Below are 20,098 nucleotides of genomic sequence, written 5' to 3'. Positions count from 1 at the left end.
ACCATCCAATGATGACGTTCCCTTTATGAGATAACTATGACGATTATCGACTATGTAAACAATAGTAAATTAAATAAGACATGAAGTATATATAAAATATATTATGCTTTAAGCATCTTTTGTGACGTTTTTTAAAAAAATGTCAAATCTGACAATCTACTTTTGTTATTAATGACAAAATATAACAAATGTTTCTTAAAGTATTGTATCAACAGCATTGTTAATCGTATTGTTCTTTAAGATACAAATACAGGAAGTTAACAGGTAAAACAATCCTATAGAACGTATAGTTTTAACATTCCTGAAAAGATACTAAAATACGATAACCAGTTAATCGAAAATTTTGATATTTCAAAGCTGTTGATGATTGACAGTGTGTGATGTAATAGCATATTGTTATATTTCTGCATATTAGTTTTCGAAAGAAAAAGAGCAAGATCTGCAGAATTGGAACTGTCGACAGGTCGAAAGTACTGGTCTCGCCAGTTTTTAGTTACCAGTCATTTAATCTCTCGTACCTGGTGGTCCATGAAGAATTCCGTAGCTCGATTCGCTCCTTTGGTGGCCAGAGCGCATCCCTCTTTTGTTTACTATCTTTTATTTAATCTAAGAAACTTGTAAATAGTAAGTTATTTTTACCTTCAGGTCAAGATTTTAATACAGGTACTTCTTATTTAGTCTACGTTGATATCATTCCTTTGTTTTACATTTCGTTTATATTTTGTACCATTTTAGGAATAGATTATGAAAAATATATTCCAGATATGATTACGCAGAGTTCTCAATACCATTGAAGCTATAAAATATAGAATTCGATTATTCATAAGTTTCTGCACACGTTTCGTCCCAATTTTCCCATTTGTATCTACCAACGAAATGCACATATAATACATACACAAACGTACACACGCAATCTCGACTAATTTACCGAAACTAAATTATCCCTACAAACAATAATGGAGCGTATTATTATTAAAAGCAACGAATGCACAGTTTTACTTAGTCAATATTAGCAGTATCGCATCGTTTAAAATGAATATCAACAGCGAGAACGGAATAATAACCTCGTATTAATAAAATGATCACAGAAATTGATCATTATTTATCCACCAAGTACTACCGTGCCTAATGCAAATAAAATAACACGTGGTATATGATGTCGTACATTTTCAAGCGTGCAGTTGACAGATCATACGGTAAACTTGATCCAAAATCATCAATGAATTCGAAGTAAATCAACAAATAAATCTTCCCAATAATTTGCACGAGTGTACTAAGTACTATAACGTATACTTTCTTCATTTCGAATATTATATATATCTTCATATTATATACATTTTTCAAATTTTTCCAAGATTCCATAAATACATGAACTTCCACTGTCTACTAATTATGCATGATTGGTTTGATAGTAATACAATTTCAATTTTCGGACATTATGGTTAAGATATCTTTTTAATAACCTATTAGATTGTCCGAAAAGTTTCTTTCATTTCATAAAATGATAACAGATAAACAACAATTTCTATTTTATATTATTTTATTGAATTAGATTTGATCCATTCCGTTCTATTTCTATTATTATGTTCGTGCATAATTCAATAAACTAATGTGAAACAAAAAACATTGTGCGCCTATTATTTTCTTATAAAACGAAAGAAACATTTCGGACAACCTAATACTTCAATCTCATTGCATTTGAGTTATCTCTATCGCAGTTGTGTCGGTAGTATTGTTCTATTTTAAATAGTTGCGCTGATGCATTGTATCAATGACACGAAATTTCTTAATAACCCTAACAACACAAATGCAATGGAATACGATTGTTCCAAAGGAATTCCAACTTTCCTGATACAGTTCCTCTTCTTGCGACACTGAAGATCTTATCTCAGCCCCGTATCTCACATTGTTTTCCCTGGAGTCGCAATGCTAGTCGTCCCTTATTTCAAGCTGTACGACTGGCCAGTTCCGGCCTATCATTTTGCTTGCACGAGCTTTATGGCCTCGCCACGGGAGCGGAGGCGCTTGTATCCCCAAGAGGTAGGAAATCACAGTAAGGTTTCTCTCAAGAACTTCCATCTTTTTCGGCAAATGCTAGGACAAGGAATTCATAGAAAGCACAGGACGTCCTCGATCGTTCGCGAATTCGCCTTGTTTCTATTCTCTTTCGAAGAGTACGTGTAAATTTATAATTGGGTGTCATCGACACATTAAAATAATCAAATAACTCGTAATTCGTAAAATTGCCTCGGAATTTTCGTTTACGTTATTATCGATTGCTTGACGTTGCATAACATAATTTGTAACATTCAGTTGAACGTTACGTTTTATACTAATACAAAGTACCACGTAATTAATAAAAATGAACATCTCCTAGGTACAATGATTTTACCTGGCCGTAATACAGATCACCGAAATGTTACACTATGCGACGATGCGAGAATTCCAGCGACACTTTTAGCGTACGCCACGATACGATGAACATCGATTCGCAGTAGCTATTACGAATTAATGTAACCGACCCATGCGAAAGGACTCACGAGTGATTTGCTGGTAGTTAGGTTTTAATGAGACACGTTACTATTTCGTGGATATTGGACCGGTGATTTCGCTAGATTATAAAATATCCACTTGGTTAAATTGCACTCTGTTGATCGTGGTTCTCGCGTGTACAGTCAATCACGAATGTCTGTATAAACCTTCGAAACTTTAGACGTTTTAAATTTAAAATGCGTTACATTTACATCTACATGAAGTCACTTTAACTTTAGGTATTTTATAAATTGTTATTTAAAACGGAATAATTGTTATATACGATTAACTATTTATTTTATTGCCTACTTTATTTCTGTTACTTTTATTCCTCAGACTCTTTCTTCCTCTTTCTATTAACTCGCCTTGTTTATTGTATCAAAGGGTTCTACCTTGGATTAATAATTTAAATTGCGTTAAATCCACAAATTGAAAGTATAACTTTCCACGATTTTCTGCTAGATAAGGGAAAACAGAGAAAAAGCGGAAAGGGATCGTGAGTCTTCCAAAAATAGCTTCTTCCTTAAAGAAGAAAGACGGTGTAAAAATCCGAGTACAAAAAGCAATTCCAGAAGAGGAAGAATTCTCACGTAGGATTACGCGAAAGAGTAGGGGTGAAAAAAGGATGCGAGCTAGGGAATTCCGAATTCGATTTTCGCGGCGATACAGCGGCTTGAATGAAGTCTGGTGGCCAGAGGGACGAGTGACGAGGAGGAACGGCTAGGCAAGAACGAGTTTCTCATCCCAGATTGGGAAACGGCTGGGATTACATAAAAAAAGGAGTAAGTCAGATTGCACATCGGCCAGATGGCAGGCGTTCACCCTCGTAAACCTAACCCCCTCTCTTTCATCGTAACACGTTCCATATGTGTTTGCCTCTACCTGGCGCGATGCATCTATTTCTTTGTACGCATCGTGACGAAACAGGATAGTAAGTAGTGTAGCATGGCGGTATTTTGAAACGATTCTTTGCTCCAAAATTCTTGTTTATCACAATATAGCGGTAAATTATTGAGGAAAAGGACGTAGTTAATATCAGAAGAATATATTTTGTTTATATCTTTCAGGTATTTCTGATTTTATACATTTGATCCTAGATAATGTTTAATTGTTCTGTAATGAATATCAGAATTCATCTTTACTGCATATATTATAGCCACCAAATACCGAATTTGACGATACGATCGTACTTGTACTCAGGTACAGGTGCTGGCCCATCTAAAAGAATGAAAATCATGGTGGTTGAAGATATAGGATACGACAGAAGAAGGAACACGTTACCATGTACGGCTTAGGTTTCGAAAAGAGTGGATCCACCCCTTTCATTCTACTCGGTCAATGTTGTCCTTCAGGAGAATTTTCCATCCTCGTTTCCCTTCCTTCACTGCTTCTCTTCTTTCTCCTACGATGGCATAGAAGACGAAAGTTCCATTGAGCGAATCCGAGCAGCTCGAGCTTCTTCGCGTTTCACAACGTATTAAGGGTTCGACCGAGATTTTCGTGTATTATCGAACGAAACTATCGTTGCACGCTTTTCCATTCACAGCGAGAATGGGCTTAAGCTGGAGATTCGATTGTTTCATTTTATTTCATATCGCTAGAGGAGAGTCAAGAAAAATTTCTTTTTGGTGAACTTTATTTTCAGTGATTTTGATTTTTCTATTCGAATGAGTTAGTTTACTGAGAGACGATGCAAGAAGTCTATTCTATATTTTAATATTCTATTAACAAAGATAATTGTTCGTGATAATTAACGATTAAAAAAGGGGGAAGAGTACAAAGGATTAAAACGATTTTTTCATCAGTAAGAGGGGATTCAATCTGTGTTCGATTTGTAATTTTCTGCCAGTCACTGCCATCCATCCTAGAGAAAAATAGTAGCACGGGTAATTCGAACAGGTTCACCGTGACTTTGCAAGTATCATCCCGGAGGCTGAAGGATCCAGCGGACAGAATAATCCTTTAAACGCATCTTCGGCAACCAGATGTTCGATCGAGCGGCCACACTTCGCACAAACCAATAACATAATCGATTACCCGTATTGCTCTTGACAAAAGAAGTGGTTCCAGCTTCGCGGGCACGTGTTTCGTTACGTCGCTGTAAAAGTTTCATGGTGTATTGAAATTCAAATCAAACGATGACAGAAACTATTACGAATTTCAATACCGTTCCTATATAATTCCATTGCTATTTAATTGTGAAAATGAATAAACGCCAAATAAACGCTTCTTTCGGCATAAAATTAAATCTAAAAGCAGCTGCCTCGGTAATCGACACAGCTTAACCATAATTTATTCCAAGAAACCTTCGCGTAAACTATCCAAACTTGCACGATTAATCTTCCGACTTGTCCCATAATTTGCACAGCTGTTTACTCACGGTGCAACTATGCGTAACATTTTTTCTCCTCATATACAAGCTTCACTTAGGGTCGTAAGTTGTTCACACAAGACTAAGGAAACTCAACCTAGCTGGCCATCTTCTTACGCGGGCAACACCGCGTTTAACCAGACTAACAGTTATGAAGCATGACGAGGACGTGCCCCGGAAGTTTCCTCCCGAAGATTCTTGCCGCGTTCCAGTTGTGCGTCAGTGTACCACGCGACAAATGTATGAAGTTGGAACGGAGCAAAACCCTATGGAACGTTACACAGCCCCGATAGAAACTACATGTATATGTATATATATAAACGTATATATACGTTTTCTTGAACTCGATAAAAGATTCGGCCATCGCGATTCCATTTATCTTTCCGGTAACTTCTTCTTCTTCTACTTCTGCTTCTTCTTCTTCTTCTTCTTCTTCTGCGAACAACGTGGCTAGAGCAATCTTAGTTTCCTTGTTCTGATTCGAAGCTTCTATCGGATGACTTTATTCCCTTGGTTGATAGAAATAGCGAAAGCAAAGGGAAAATTTTAGATTAATTTTAGATTAAGTTATTATAATCGTCATTTCCAATTTCATAAACATCGAATAAAGATAAATTTAAAGAAAACTTTATTTCAAGATAAATTTCATAGCGTTTTTGATAATCAATATGTTTTAATAATCAATTTCCTGTTTTTCCTATCATATTGTGAAAAAAATGAGAAGCTTTCCCAAAAAGAAATGATATTATTAATCAACAATTTTGATTTTCACGAAGTATGTTGTATCAAAGAGTTGTGGGCGAGATTTCATCCAAAAATAAACTAACATCCACGATAAAATGCCCTTGTTATTAGTCAACAATTCCGACTTCCGTGAATTGTAGTTCATCCACGACTAAATTATAGTATTTTGCGAGTAATACCAGTGACTATAATGAGTCACCAAAAATGGTACACACGAAGTTCGTCAGTAGTACAACCCAAACGTAAAGAAATCTTCAGAAAAACATAAATACGCGTCCTCACCAGCCAGCAGCCATCACCATTACACGCAACTAAAATCTCGAGAAATCTCGGCAATGGCCACGTGCATCAGCGTAAATCGACTTTTTATCGCGACCACGCCTCGAAGCCGGTATGCAAGCCACCGGCAGATCACTCGTTACAACGTGAAACATAAAAAAAACGAAGGAGAAAAACGTCCAGGGAAAATAGTAGTAATCCTCGATATCTACGCCAGTTTATGTCTCTATAGAAAGCACGGACGACCCTCCAGCTAGGCGCTTAATCTCTTTAATCCACTATCGGCTGTAAAATAGTGAGTTAAGCCAATAAAACTGTGAAGCACGGTTGAACCGTGCGGGAGGTCCGGCTAAGTCGTGTGTGATGACGCTGAAGAGCAGGCTCGAACGTTGGAAAAAGGGTTGTTGGTTCGAACTCGTATAACCCTCGGGCTCGTACCATCTGCATACGAGAATGATTGGTTCGTAAATTACGCAGCTCTAGGCAACGACTCTTCCTCGTTGCCCGACACGATTCTCAATTGCGTTGTTTCGCCGGTCAAAGGGCCACAGAGGATTTCTTCCTTTTTTCCTTTCGAAGCCTTCGAAAATTTCCTCACACGTCGCGCCACGATGTAGCCGCCGGCTTGGATAAACACGTTCCGTGAGCGTAATGTGCGAGTCCGCGCGAGAAGAACACGCGTAATAACGGACCCTTCTGAAACCTCTCTTAAAGCGCCGCTCCACCGGTCCCGCCGGAACCTGATGCATTAAGAAAGATCCCAACGATGGGCTGAATTCACGATGTTCACGAGGAAATCGAGGCTACATCGTGCGGTTTTTCATCCATGCCGCCATCCATAAGCTATATTTTGCGCAAGATTTAAGATTAATAATTTAGGGAGTGCAATGTTATCCAAGATTCTGTGTCTATAACCTTCGGCGATTTACATTCGCGATTATACTTGACGCATTACGTTTGGATGTATGAATACATTCGCTGTTATTCGTGCACATGGTGCGTCGACGCAATTTTATAAATACTCGACTAATTCTATCTATTGTATTCTATTCTATTCTATTTTATTCTATTTGACTATCGACAAATATATTTGTTTAATCTGAAAACATGCATCCGTTAGATAAATTGACAACAAATAATCCAAATAAAATATGGTATTCTAAGAAAACAAAGTTTCGTTACAGAAAAATTAACTCAGACGGAAGAGATCTCGTCGTCAAGATCAATCCATACAATTCTGTTTTGGAATCGCGTTTTATTTTTTCCTGACCAAGTTATCAATTTAACCTTCATTCAGGTCGATTCGTCTCTCGCTATGAAGCAAATGCACGAAAAAGGAGGAAGAATATCCAATTCTCGCGTATTCTAATCGTAGAGAACGATCATCCTGTTTCATGAATATGACTCTCTTCTCGAAAAGGTCGGCCTTGTCACGATAGCAGAACCGTGACCGAGGAAAACAGCAGGAAAGGAGAATTGGGTCGTGCGAACGAAAATCGGCCAGCAGTACTGTTCCCCTGGAAAATTGAAAATTTTCCCGCAATCTCTCGCTGCGGTGGATACGAATTTATTCTGTCTCTGCTTTTTTTTTTTATTTTATCCCCGGTTTTTTTTGTTCGTTAAATATCGACAGCGAAAGATTTCACGAATTCGGTAAACAAGCGAAGTTGATTTGTTTTAATCCGCATCTCAAACATGTCCTTGTATATTCTGTACATTTCACTTGCGTCAGAACGACACTGGGAAAATAGTCAAAGATAGAAACTGGCAATTTCCGGACCTGGTTAAAGTAATTTAAGCTAATAATCGATTTTTAAGAAGACAACTATTTTAAAGAGATTTGTGAATAAACAAATTGTAACAGCCCCATTGTAAAGATTTTTAGAATTCTGAAATTGATAACACTAATAAATATGGCATAATGGAACGAAATAGTCGTTGAAAAGCTACACGCAATCCGAGTTAAAAATATACACCAATCTAATAATTAATTAGTTCCCTAAGATTTTTGTCGATCGTTCTATTTGATATTGCGATTTGTTCGAAGGAAATCATCTGAATGTAATAGCAGTTCATTCATGAATGATGGTGATTGAATAAAAACGAAAGAAATTTCTGAATCAAGGAATGGAATACAGTTCCGCCCAAGACAATCAGCTTCTGTAGAGCCCCATCATTTCTGTCGAACCTCATAAATTATACGAGCAATTCGCCTTTTCTTACGACATCCGGTTTCTTATCGTTCTGACCCATTTACAAATATAATTACGCGAATCGACTTTATCTATTTATACGTTCCTATGTATATTAGTCTGTTCGCTGGCCGATCTTTAGAGACTATCGGCCAAATCGACACGAATCAATTATAAATGCAAGAAAAGCATTGGTCGTAAGCGGACAGGTGATCGAGAAACGGGAATATCCTCCTGTCAGATGCTCTAAGAAACAAGCAGAGTAGTTTTAGAACACGTACCCGCTGCTACTTAAAATAACTACAATTATTTAGATACTAAATTAATTCTGACTAGAATAAGTTAAGATGAAAACGGATATTTTATGTGAGATTTTCATTTGTTGCATACTTGGAAAATTTTATTCCACGTTAACGCAAATTTAGTACAATATTTGCACATTTTTATTTTTACACGTTAAAATTTGTATCATGTAAAGACGCGAATTTAGTTTCAAAAATATTCGTGTTATAGAAATGAATTTTGAGCTTAATTAGAAAAAAGCTTCGTTAGACATCGCATAGGAATACTTTTTATGCAGCTGTTGAAATGCAACGTTTTATGCAACGCTGTAAAAAATATGTTATTATTATTAAATCTAGCATACCTTATTTATTTCCGTAATTATTAAGAACTAGAGTTTCGATAAAAGTATTGTCCATTCCTATTGATAAAGACGCGTAATTAGACATTTATGTACCGTATTTATGTTCATCGCACGATTTTAATTCTATATAAAACATATACTCATAATATCCTTTCCTTGATAATCTGCGCAAATTTTACACTATTTGATATTTAATGCGTAAATTGATAGAGGAAGGAAGAGAAAAAGGGGGAACTATCGTTCCGCGTTGTCAATACTTGGTCCGTTTACGTACGAGCATTCGCGTTGCCCAGAGGCCCATTCAAGTCTCGTTACGCTAACCATTCACTCGTTAACTCTCTCTCTCTCTCTCTCTCTCTCTCTCTCTTCCACTCGGCCATTAATTCGCGATACATTACGAGGACATTAAGTCGAGTGTGAATTCCCTGAATGGTTTCTGTTGCCTCAAGTAACTATAATTCGTGATCTTTTTACTTTGAAATCAGTATGTCCAAAGACGCATAAAGAGAAGAGAAACGCTATCGGAACGACAAGTTACTCGATAAGAGAAGCTTGTCTCGGCAAATAAGAAGGGCACGGTGTCACGAGAATAGGCAAATGACTGCGATAACTCTCGAAACGAGATTATCGTCGGTCCGTTTGTCGTGGATAACCTTATCCATGTGGTCGTTCGTCGAAAACACTGTTTACGATTTTTCGTCCTCGCTGGTTCGAGGAAACGAGACTTTTCGACTGATTAGACGTTGAACTGTGATAGGGAGTCACTGGAATTGAATTTAAAAAAAAGGTATGTTTTTATCATGAAAATTTTTTGATTTATCGCAAGATGAATTACACACCCTGCTTTTTTTGTAAAGTAAATAATATTGGTTAAAATAGATGCGTGATTTATCTTGAAAAACAGAATTCTGGTTCGAATTCAGATTTAACATTCAATTTTCTTCCGTAAACATACGACAGAATCTCTGACTCTTTGTGTTCCTATTTTGAAGGAACTTTAACGTAAAATTGGGAGTCATCAATATTAATTATATTGCTGTATTGTTGTAAATTGTACATTCCATGATACAGAATACAGCACGAATTATAAGCACATTATTATCTTAGATTGTTATTTTTTATTTGACAAATGGAATAATGGATTTCGTAAATATAGTAATATTTACTCGATGTTCGTGAAATCTATATATAAAATACATTTTATGATATATTATTATTTATATATCTTATTGTATACCATATGATGCAAATTTGTTATTTTCGATAACATTTAAAAGAGAAATCGGCGAAAATTTGTAAATTTTCAATTTTAATGACAATATATTTTCACACCAAACGCACAGGATTTTCATGCTTTGATTGTCGTATTATTGAACACCGAAAAGAAAAATAGCGCAACAAGAACAATATGGTAAATTGTGAAGCTTTATTTGTTTTTAAATTATAAACGATAAACAAACAAAAGCCATGTATTGTTAGAAGCAAGAGACAACACACAATAATATCATGGGAAGTGACGGTGATTGACATCGCTTGAGAGAATAGAAAAGCAAAGATAAAAGACCGTACAATATTTTTCTAATTGAAAAGGCTATAAAAAATTATACCTTTATTTTTAATTCTGTTCGCTTAAAAATTACTATATTTTTTCATGGCTGCCGCAGCGTTATAATTGCAGCTGTCGTCAAATCGATAATCTGTCGATAGAAAATATACAAGTAACATTTCTCTGTCTGTTATTAAAATATTCTATTATTTTATTATGGGATCAATTCGATTTAATAATTCGAACACACAAATTGCAAATCTGGTATAACTTTCTAGAACATAGCGTCACGAGTTCCATAATTATCTCACCTATTCTTATCACTCCATACGAAACACAAAGCTTCACACGGTACTAAGCGAATTAAACACTCGCGACAAGTCAATTTATCGTAGCCGCTGCGGGGGCGTTCTTAAATCGACCAGACACGACCCATCTTCACTCTGACCGACAGAAATTTATTCTTATAAAAACAATCATCTCGGTCCCTTCCGGATCCTTCTGCTTAAATCTTCCTCCAAAGTAGTTCACCGACTCTTTATTTTCAAAACTTTCAGATACTATGAAACATCTCTTCCTTTGCAACAATCTTAACTTTTATCTTTACTTCATCCACACATTACGTTTTAATAATCGTATCCACTAGTATTATTATTTCGAATCTATGTAGATATGCAAGATCAAATTTAACAATTTAAGTCTATCCACAGTGTAAACATTTGAACATGTTGACTGCAGATGACACGAAATTGTTTTCAAACGACGTTGGAAAGAGGTTGATGAGTTATAAGAAAAAAAATTCACGATTGGAAGCCACGCGACTTTGTGCCAGCAGTTAACAAGCATTAATTACATAGTGCCACGTTTATATAAGCGTATAACAACATCGAAACATAGAAAGGAAGAAACAGGAAAGGAATTCAAGGAAGAAAAATAAACAGGAATAAAAACAATAAAAAGGAAGCGAAACGAGGTGAGATAAAGAAGCAAGAAAACGCACGGTGTCGTCGGAAGAAAGGGAAAGAGCGAAAGCGTCTTCCGATGGAATCCACTGCAGCATCAGTGAAGTAGTGGTTGCTGTGATCGTCGAGGACCGGCTGTTGTGCTTCCCCCTCCACCTTTCCCTACCCTTTACTGTACACCGTACAGTCTACACGAACCACCCCCACCCCGCAAGATCTCCCTGCCGCTCGTTTACTCCTCCCCACTCCTTTTCTCGGCTCCATCCGCCACAGTGTCGGGAGTCATCGGCTGGCCCTGTCTCCTCAGTCTGTCAGTGACCGCGCAAGCGTGCGCATCGTCCTCTATTTAAGCGTCGTGTGCAAACCTTGCGGAGGGAATCTTCATCCCTTACGCTCGAAAGATTGATATACTCAAAGCAACAACATGCGACTAACCGTAATATATTTCATTGTAAATACTTACAAAGTAGTTAAATTGATCCTTTAGTAGAGATAAGTGTCGTTCAACGTTGCTGGTCAATGTTACGAATTTAGTGAATTTTGAAAATTTAACATATACATTTGTGATAGAAGAAAGATATTTCTGTCATAATATACAGTGAAGTTTGCAAAGTTTTTGAAGTGAAGGAAAGGAAAATAGGAATTTGGATGTCGGAGGATGTGTCAGGGTTATTGATCAGTTAAAGTTTCGGCACTGCGAACTTTCAACCCTTATTGGAAACGTGCAAGGTACAACGATTGGTCATCGAATCGCTGAATCAGAGAGATCCGCTGATACGTTGCCAATGAAAGAAGAAACGTGATTAAGAGTGTTATCTCGTTGTTGGTGTCTTGGAATAGTGTTGTATGGTGCAACATTCGGTTGGAAGAAAAAGAAGTTCCTTAAAACAGTGGCTGTGACAATTTACGTGAAAGTTCGAAAGATTCGCGCAAGTACTTGAAATATTCATTCGGACGGAAAGAAACTTAGAGAAATATTCGAAGAATTTTGAGAGCGTTCGAAGCACGTGTGGTGATCCATTTGACTTTTGAAAAATTAAGAGAGAAAAAAGATCCGAATAAAAAAGCAGAAAAGCAACAAGAGACGAGAAAGGTGGAATTTTTTGAGCCCACGCTGGAAGCAAGGTATAACAGGTGCACGAGGGCAATTCCGCTCGCAACTTTCCACGAGCTCGTCGTATTTCACGCGAACACGCGACGACCAAGTTTAATTTAGGATTCGTGGCAGAGTTTCGTGTGTACTTACTTTGTCGTACGTCGACGTTATCCATCGACGTCTCACCAATGCGATCCCTTTGAAGTCCATACCGGAAGGATCATTTGTGCGAAGGTCATCGAACCTCAAAATTCTCTCCTTTGCTTTTTAAATCTCCTACGCGTTCTCTCTCTATATATACCCTGTGTTTTTAATGCAAAAATTGATCGTTTGATACAACTGACAACGCTAAAAAAATCGAAACATTCTTGTGTATTAAAAATCAGCAGAGAACAGAAGATCAAGTTCGACGTGTTGAAAAGTGCAGTGCTTTTTCTTAATGAAGAAAAAGGATCGTGTTCCAAGGAAATTCATCTGTATTAAAAATTAAGCGACACAGTGAATGATCGTATTGTGTTACAAGCAAAGTATGTTCTATTGTCGATGATGAAAAAAAACTGCGGTAGTGTAGCAACCATCGACTACCGACGGCGCTCAAAATATTTATCTACGTTGAAAATTCGTGAGGGAAAAATTTGTCTACGTTAGAAATTGCATACTAAAAATTCACGGATAAGAAAAATTCGACTATGCTAAAAATTCGCGAGTAAAAATTTTCTTCTCAGAAATCATATATAAATGTATATATATATATACTAAAAATTTGTGGCCCAATATTTTGTCTACGTTAAAAATTCGTCACGGACACATTCTTCTACCTAAAAATCTGTGTAGGAGAAGTTAAGAAGAAGAAAGAAAATTTATTAAGTGTATGCACCGGATAATGTTGACTCGTCGATGACGGAGAAATTTAAAAGTTCATCTCAATGTGCGATCCCACGGCGTTGTTGGACCTAGTGCCCAGCGAGGGATTACTCAAGCGGCCGTCCATGGACTATAACGAGTACACGTATTGCTACGGTGGTGGTCGAGGTGGGTGGTATTCTTCCCTTGGCTTCTTCTTGTCGGGTCTTGCGTAGTTTTTCTTCAGTCAGAAACCAGTCCGTGCGGTCGAACGAACGTGCAGGATTTTCCCTCGATCTCTTCTCGCCGATTTCTTCAGAACGTTCTAAAGGTTAACGCAGCTTTCGAGCTTCCTTTTAGCCGTGTTCGATCTCTCATGGTACAAGGGAACGATTTTTATGGTGAACGCGTACCACGAAGCTGCGGTAAAAATTGAACGTGACACGATGCGCGTCATTTCGATCGAAAGCCCCTAGGCATTGTCCAAGAATCGTTGTCGTCGCGAATCTTGTTTTTCTGTCCACTAACACGATGTTCTTTCTTTGTGGTTTATTGTTCGAACGAGCGATATTTAATGGAATTCTCGTAAAGGAAGGCAAAGGAAAGAGAGAACTGATAGATTCTGAGAATACGTTTTGTAAGAAACGAATATTAGTCTCGCTTAATTAATGTTGTTTAGTGCTAAAGTCAAGCGGAAAGACGATTTTTACATGGAATTTCTGGGTAACATATCGAATTTGAGAATTGCTTCTTCCTTGTAAAAGGTAGAAACACCACGTGTATATAAAAGAAAATAGTAAAGAGTTTCGTTTGAAGAAATGATATCTTGAAATCCATGATTGAAGGATGATAGCGAAAGATTCTAAAACGCTCATTTTCACAATAGACGCGATACGTGGGCTAGCCAATTTCGAAATCTCGCGAAATTCTCGGGGTGCGGCATTTCCCACTTGGGCGCATGAAAAATTTCCACGCGTCACGATTTGGAAACGTCAACGTGACAAATACGTTCGGCGTGATAATGCAGTTGCGTGACACCGCCTTGCCACTCTCTAGCTGGAGGGATGTTTTCTTCATCCTGTTCCTTTTTCCGAGCGCGCGCCACCGCGGCACAATCAATTTCAGTCAAAAATGCCCGCTTTATTCTCACGTAGGCGCGGCATATTTTCTCATGCACGCGCAAAACATCACAATAGAACAGCAAAAAAAGAAGGAAAAAGAACTCGTATCATACACACGCGATATGAACAAAAGGAAAGGCGAAAGATATCTCATAGATCGGTGAAATGGTAAAAAATACTCAATGCCAGGGAATTAATCGAATAATTGACTGATGGAAGAAAAAGACAATGATAGAATCAAGTTCAATATGGTTATTTGGATACCATAGTGATGTATAAATCAAGATTTTTAGAGAGAGAAAGAGAGAATATTATTTTTAAAATAAGGAGCATTTTAAAAGTTGTAATAATTTATCGATATTTATTCAGAATTACCTGATTCAATACAATTTAAATAATTAAGAAATCTAATTTATAATATTGAACACACACATATACATTCACACATGTGGATTCTCTTTAATATATAATAATCCTTAAAGGTTTTAATAATTTGCTAATAATAATTCACGTATTAAGTTCTCATCAAATTAATTATTAACCAAAGAGGAACTTACTAAACGCATCATTAGCCATTAATGTGTTAATAAAATTTCTCTCGCATATCTAAGGACAACACTCGCAGAATTCGTCCTATTTCCAACTCAAATAAAGCGAAAAGTGTGGATGGCGCTTCTGTAATGGCGACAACGTTTAATTCCTCCGCGTGAATATGAAAATTCCTGGACCGCAGAATCGCCAACTGGTTCGAGCGTATATTCGCTTGATAAATCATGGAGCCGTCAACTGTCGCGGCGCGAAAATCGCGTAAAATATTCAATGTGGCCGGAATTATGGCCATGGAAACGGGAAACTTTTAAAGAACGCGTCGTCGCAATTAAGAAAAGAGGAAAACCGCGGAAACTCAGGTGCGAGCGAAAAAGAGAGGCTTCATTGCATTTTCCTTGGGGCAGCTCAGGGCACTTATCACCGCGGCTCATGCAAATCGCTATACGCTAAATTTATCCCCGTGTAAATTCATGCGCCGAGGCTCTAGACCGCGTGTATCGATTACCACCACGAAATCTCGGCTTATCCAGCGATCCGCCTGCTGTTCGCGTGATAAAAGCCTCCTCACCCTCCACGTTTCCCTCTCTTTCTTTCTTTCATCCTCTATTTCGAGCGCCGATCGATTTCCCCGAAGCAACACTTTCACCGGTTTAAAAACAAGAAAGAGGACTTCCGTTTAATCGTCCTGGCAGAAAAAGTATACCTAACACCGTGTTTCGGATAATCGAGAATAAATTGAAGGGATTGAGGTCTTACATGGAAATTTCTGCAAATAAGAAAGAAGTGTTTGGATATCAAGTGCATTCTCAAATGTGCGTTTATCCAAGTTTAGATTTTTATGTATATCATTGAGGAAATAGAATATGAATAGAAATTTATTTTACCCTTTAACTATTGTAAACTTTAAATATTTCATATATATATCTTTACCAATTAAACGAAATCTATATATTTCTGAGCTTATTTTTCATTATATTTCTGATCTCTATAATAAAGTATAATTGCCGTCATGCTGTTGCCAACCCCTTCAGATAGCAAATAGTGATAGCTTACGTGATTTCATGGATAAGTCGAGTTTAACCAGGCTACGAGTGCGCTTTTATTTGAATTAATTTATCGCAGCGCTCTATATTTTCAACATTAAATGCAATAATGACTGTCTCTGGCGTCTTTTGTACAGTTTGATTAATCACTTCTTGTTTCCTGTCTGAAATTATGTGACTATGCATTTTGTGCCTGCGAAACTATAAAATACCCTCGCTGAACTTTCTCATTTCACCTGACGTACAAAACTATTACGTACAGTCTGTGTTGTACACTCCTAACAATAAGTCACCAGATACTTGCCACACATTTCTAAACAGAGTGTTTATTAAGACAGAGAAACCTTAAAGAAACAGTGTTATTTATATTTTTCCTTGGCACTCTCCTTCCTTTGTAACTAGATTTATTTTACAATGAAAATCAACTTTTATAGTAACTCGGTTAATTGGTAATTTGCATGCAAAAATCCATTTAATCTTTTGTATAGACTATTACGAACAACGAATTTCTCTATTTCTATTCTCTTTCGCTCTAAAATATTTAACTGTTCCTTCGTTTTATTCCTCTCTGTATTATACACGTCCAAAGTCCATTAACATATTGCATTATACTCTCTACAGTTCATCTGAACAAACAGAAAGGTAAGAAAACGAGTTTCCGCGACCGTGTTCGTGTCTCCGTGAGAAGAACATCGTGGCAGAGATCGTCGTCGTGTTTATCAGGTTGACATTTCGAAATGTCGCGCGGTTTATCAGGTGTTCCCCGGTGGAAGCTTAAGGTTGAGTCGCACGCACGCGCGATCGCCACCATGGGAACGGTCGCGCGCGTGCATCGAATCAACGATGTCATTTTTACATAATAAGGCATCGCGTGGTCGAGTTCGGGGCTGTAATCATCGTTGCTACTGCTGCTGCTGCTGCTACTCTCTGTCTATTGACACTTTGACGTGGATATTTCAAGTGCAGCTGCAACGATCGCTGCCAATTGAGAACGAATCAACGTTTCGTTAGGGTGCATCGAATTCAAGCTGGGGTTCCAATGAATTTTTAAAGGCAATATATTATTTGAAAAATCAATTTTACATGAAAGTAGATCACGAACAGATTCATTTATAAAATATACGCAATAACGAACGTTGTTTGATTATTTGTATGAATTTCGTTTGTAAGGGAATTTAGTAAGCGAATTAGGTCTTGATTTTTGTTCTATTTCGTAGGAAATAGATTCGAGTCTGAAGAAGTTTGTTTGAGGAGGTTGTTACCGATGGAATCTTTTAATTATGCTTATCGCGCTATCGGTAGACTTTCATGCAAACGAAATATTAAAAGGTAGAACTTAAACAGGCTGCGTGGTTACCTCGCATCGTAATTATTTCAATTATGTGTAATCAAAAGTATATCAATTTTAGAGGCTCAGTTATTTATTTGCACAAAATTACTCGTCAGGTTAAACGCGTAGTTACAATGCTGGTACTTGTATTTAGGTATACAAATATCCATTTAAAATAGATTAACGCTTAATTGATTTTCAACTTGTGCAGAATTTCAATATTTTGCTCAAAATTCATCAGAAGTAACATCAACAATTTTTGTGCCATTTATGTTCATGGAATGGATATACTTTCCAAGATTCCAATTATTTTCGTAATTTCTGGGGCCAGTCTCTATTTATCTGAGGACACCTCGTATATTCGGTTCATTGGCGCGCGAATTAAGAGGGAAGCGGAGATTAATAATTTTCGTTGGGGCGAATCTCTGTTACGTAAGATGAAAAATCTGCCGTATAACTTTCGATCAAATGCAGTAATTCGAACTCGAAATTAATTCCAATCCATTACTTGTATATTTACGTATACAGTAACCTTTAATAATTCTCGATATCAGATAAAAATAAGAAATATAAAAAAAAAAAAAAATAAAACAAGCCCAAAAAATACCATTTCTCGTCAATCACAAATAATCATCAAGTATCATATATTTTTTATAAATCTTATAATTAACCTTTTTCCAAATCCGACATAAATTTTACAGGATTTTCAGATTTTTTGTCAAAATTAAACAGCGTAGAAACGACATGACGTTACTCGGGCCAGGTTTAAACATCTCTCACACTCTCCTCTGGTTTCCAACCACGTAACACGTCGCGATCAACTTATTCACTGAAACTATTTCAAGTTTCGAAGCGATCAGGCAAAACCCAGTGCACCAGCCGCTACTACGCTCCTGAATGCACCGTAACGATCCCACATAGAAACGACAGGGCGACCAGTTTGTACTCCTTCCGCTTTTCTGTCGGATTTCGCCGTCGACGAATTGATTCGGGAACTTTCGTCGGAAATGAGCTCTCGTAAAAACAAACTATGTGTATCGTGGACACGCTCCTCGTATGTCTGCTTCGTTCTACAGATTCCTGGTAATTTTTGTTCGATTTCCTGCGATACGGAGATTGCTGGAGAATATCCAGAACCTCGTTGAAAAGCATAGTTTATAGGAATAACTCGTGAGACTATTCTGAGATCGTAAAAAGAAGAGTAGCGAGTTGAAGGTACAGAAATTTGTAAATCGATGAAGTGCTCCTGAAGCAGTCTGACAAGTGTAGGTCTGGTCTTCTTCTTCTTTCTTTTTTCTCAGGTTTCTCAGTTTAGTTCTTGGAAAAATATGTGGCTCGGTAAATAAGTTTCTGGAAGATGGATAACTGGAACAGTGTTTTTGAGGATAGTGGAAGTTTTGGAAAACTTTCTTTGGATTCTAGATATATTTTTCTATTAAGACATACAACGAAAATGTGGGAAAAAGTGTGTACAAATAAAAAGCACGAAAATTACAACATCTGTGTAATGTACGTACACCTGACATCAGAAATCTTAAGATAATTGTATCTAACATTCATAATCTACACTAAAGAGCAATATGTTATTGAATAATGGGAAATTTTAAGTTATGTCACTGTTGCACTGGACGAGGTAAAATACGAGGTAATTGCCTCGTGGAACTTTCATCGTAATCCTCGACAGCGTGGCGCTTCAAGAAGCTGCTTCAGCCCAGGATAGCAATTAAATTCCAAGTCTAGAGACTCGATAGACGCTGAGCAACCGATAACCACGCGCGTGCCTCTAATGAGGAATCTTTGGTCCGTGTTGCACCTACCAGCCGCAGCATCGTTTATCGTTTCTTATATGTGTACGTTCTTCAAGTCCATGTACACTCTCGGCCATAATTTTAAGATATTTTCTGGTTTCATATAAGACGTGGTAATTCGTTTAAATTCATCAGGCAAGTGATTAACCGATTCATCAGGATTAAGTGATTGAGAGTAAGTACGCAATCTGTAAAAACTATTTATAAAATTGTCAAGAAGAAAAGTGACGAATATGAATTAAAAATTTTATGTATCACGAATGTTATGTGTTATGAATTAGATGCAAAACTCAGAGAATTAGGATTTGAAATTAGGATAAAATATTCAATAGCACAAATGTTGAGATTTGTTAGAACGACCGAGAGACGTTACACGCAAAGATGAGATTTTCTTTATCAATCTTAAGATTTTATATCTAATTTTGATCTTGCACAAGATTCGAATCAGATAACAGTTGTAATAGGTCTTAATAAGTTCCCAATCATTTCTAAAGTTAACGTCGCTTTCTGCGAGTATCCTAATACTTACGAACAAGAGTGTATCTCACTTCGCCTATCTTTCTCCCTTTGTCTGACTTTCGTTCGCTTGTTATTACTAGACGTTAATCTCGCCGGCACGGCATGCCGCGTAATTCAAGAAGCTTGCCCTCGTTACAGTAGCATTTTAGCCTCCCTGCTCGATAATAGAAACGTTCGCCGAGGGTTGTTAGCTACGTGACGCCATGTCAATTCTGGAACTGATGTCTTACACGCGGAGGGATGAGTCGGCACGTGTAACCTCTCAGATTCGTGTCGCTGGGTCGCCTGATTTGGGAATTGTGAACGAATTTGGAAATCTAATTGTGACATAATACTGTTATACATTCAAGAGAGGAATCTAATTGCGATAAAGTATTTTCATACATTTATTCGTATCTTATCATGTTTGAGATTGCTTAATATATAGAATATAGGAATAGTATGTAGAAATTACAAGATATTTATTGTAAACGTATATGATCGCACTGAATATCAACATCTATAAATTAATGGATAA

The 20,098-nt window shown here is 37.2% G+C and overlaps 1 protein-coding gene across 8 annotated transcripts in view; it reads left to right on the top strand.

The window, feature by feature from the left end:
* Window positions 1-20,098, top strand: part of LOC100642498 (teneurin-m) — a 653,003-nt gene that overhangs the window by 581,162 nt on the left and 51,743 nt on the right. The window contains exon 1 of one of the 8 annotated variants that reach the window (XM_048410162.1): window positions 11,568-13,400. The exons of the other annotated variants lie outside the window; for them this stretch is intronic. Coding sequence (XP_048266119.1) covers window positions 13,295-13,400 — 106 coding nt within the window. The 5' untranslated portion in view covers window positions 11,568-13,294. Of the gene's footprint in view, window positions 1-11,567; window positions 13,401-20,098 lie in introns of those variants that run through there. 8 annotated transcript variants of the gene reach the window in all.

Source organism: Bombus terrestris, chromosome 11 (assembly GCF_910591885.1).
Source record: "Bombus terrestris chromosome 11, iyBomTerr1.2, whole genome shotgun sequence".
In the NCBI taxonomy this organism is placed as follows: Eukaryota; Metazoa; Arthropoda; class Insecta; order Hymenoptera; family Apidae; genus Bombus; species Bombus terrestris.
Note: the sequence above shows the minus strand (reverse complement) of the source record. Positions and strands in the feature narration are given on the sequence as shown.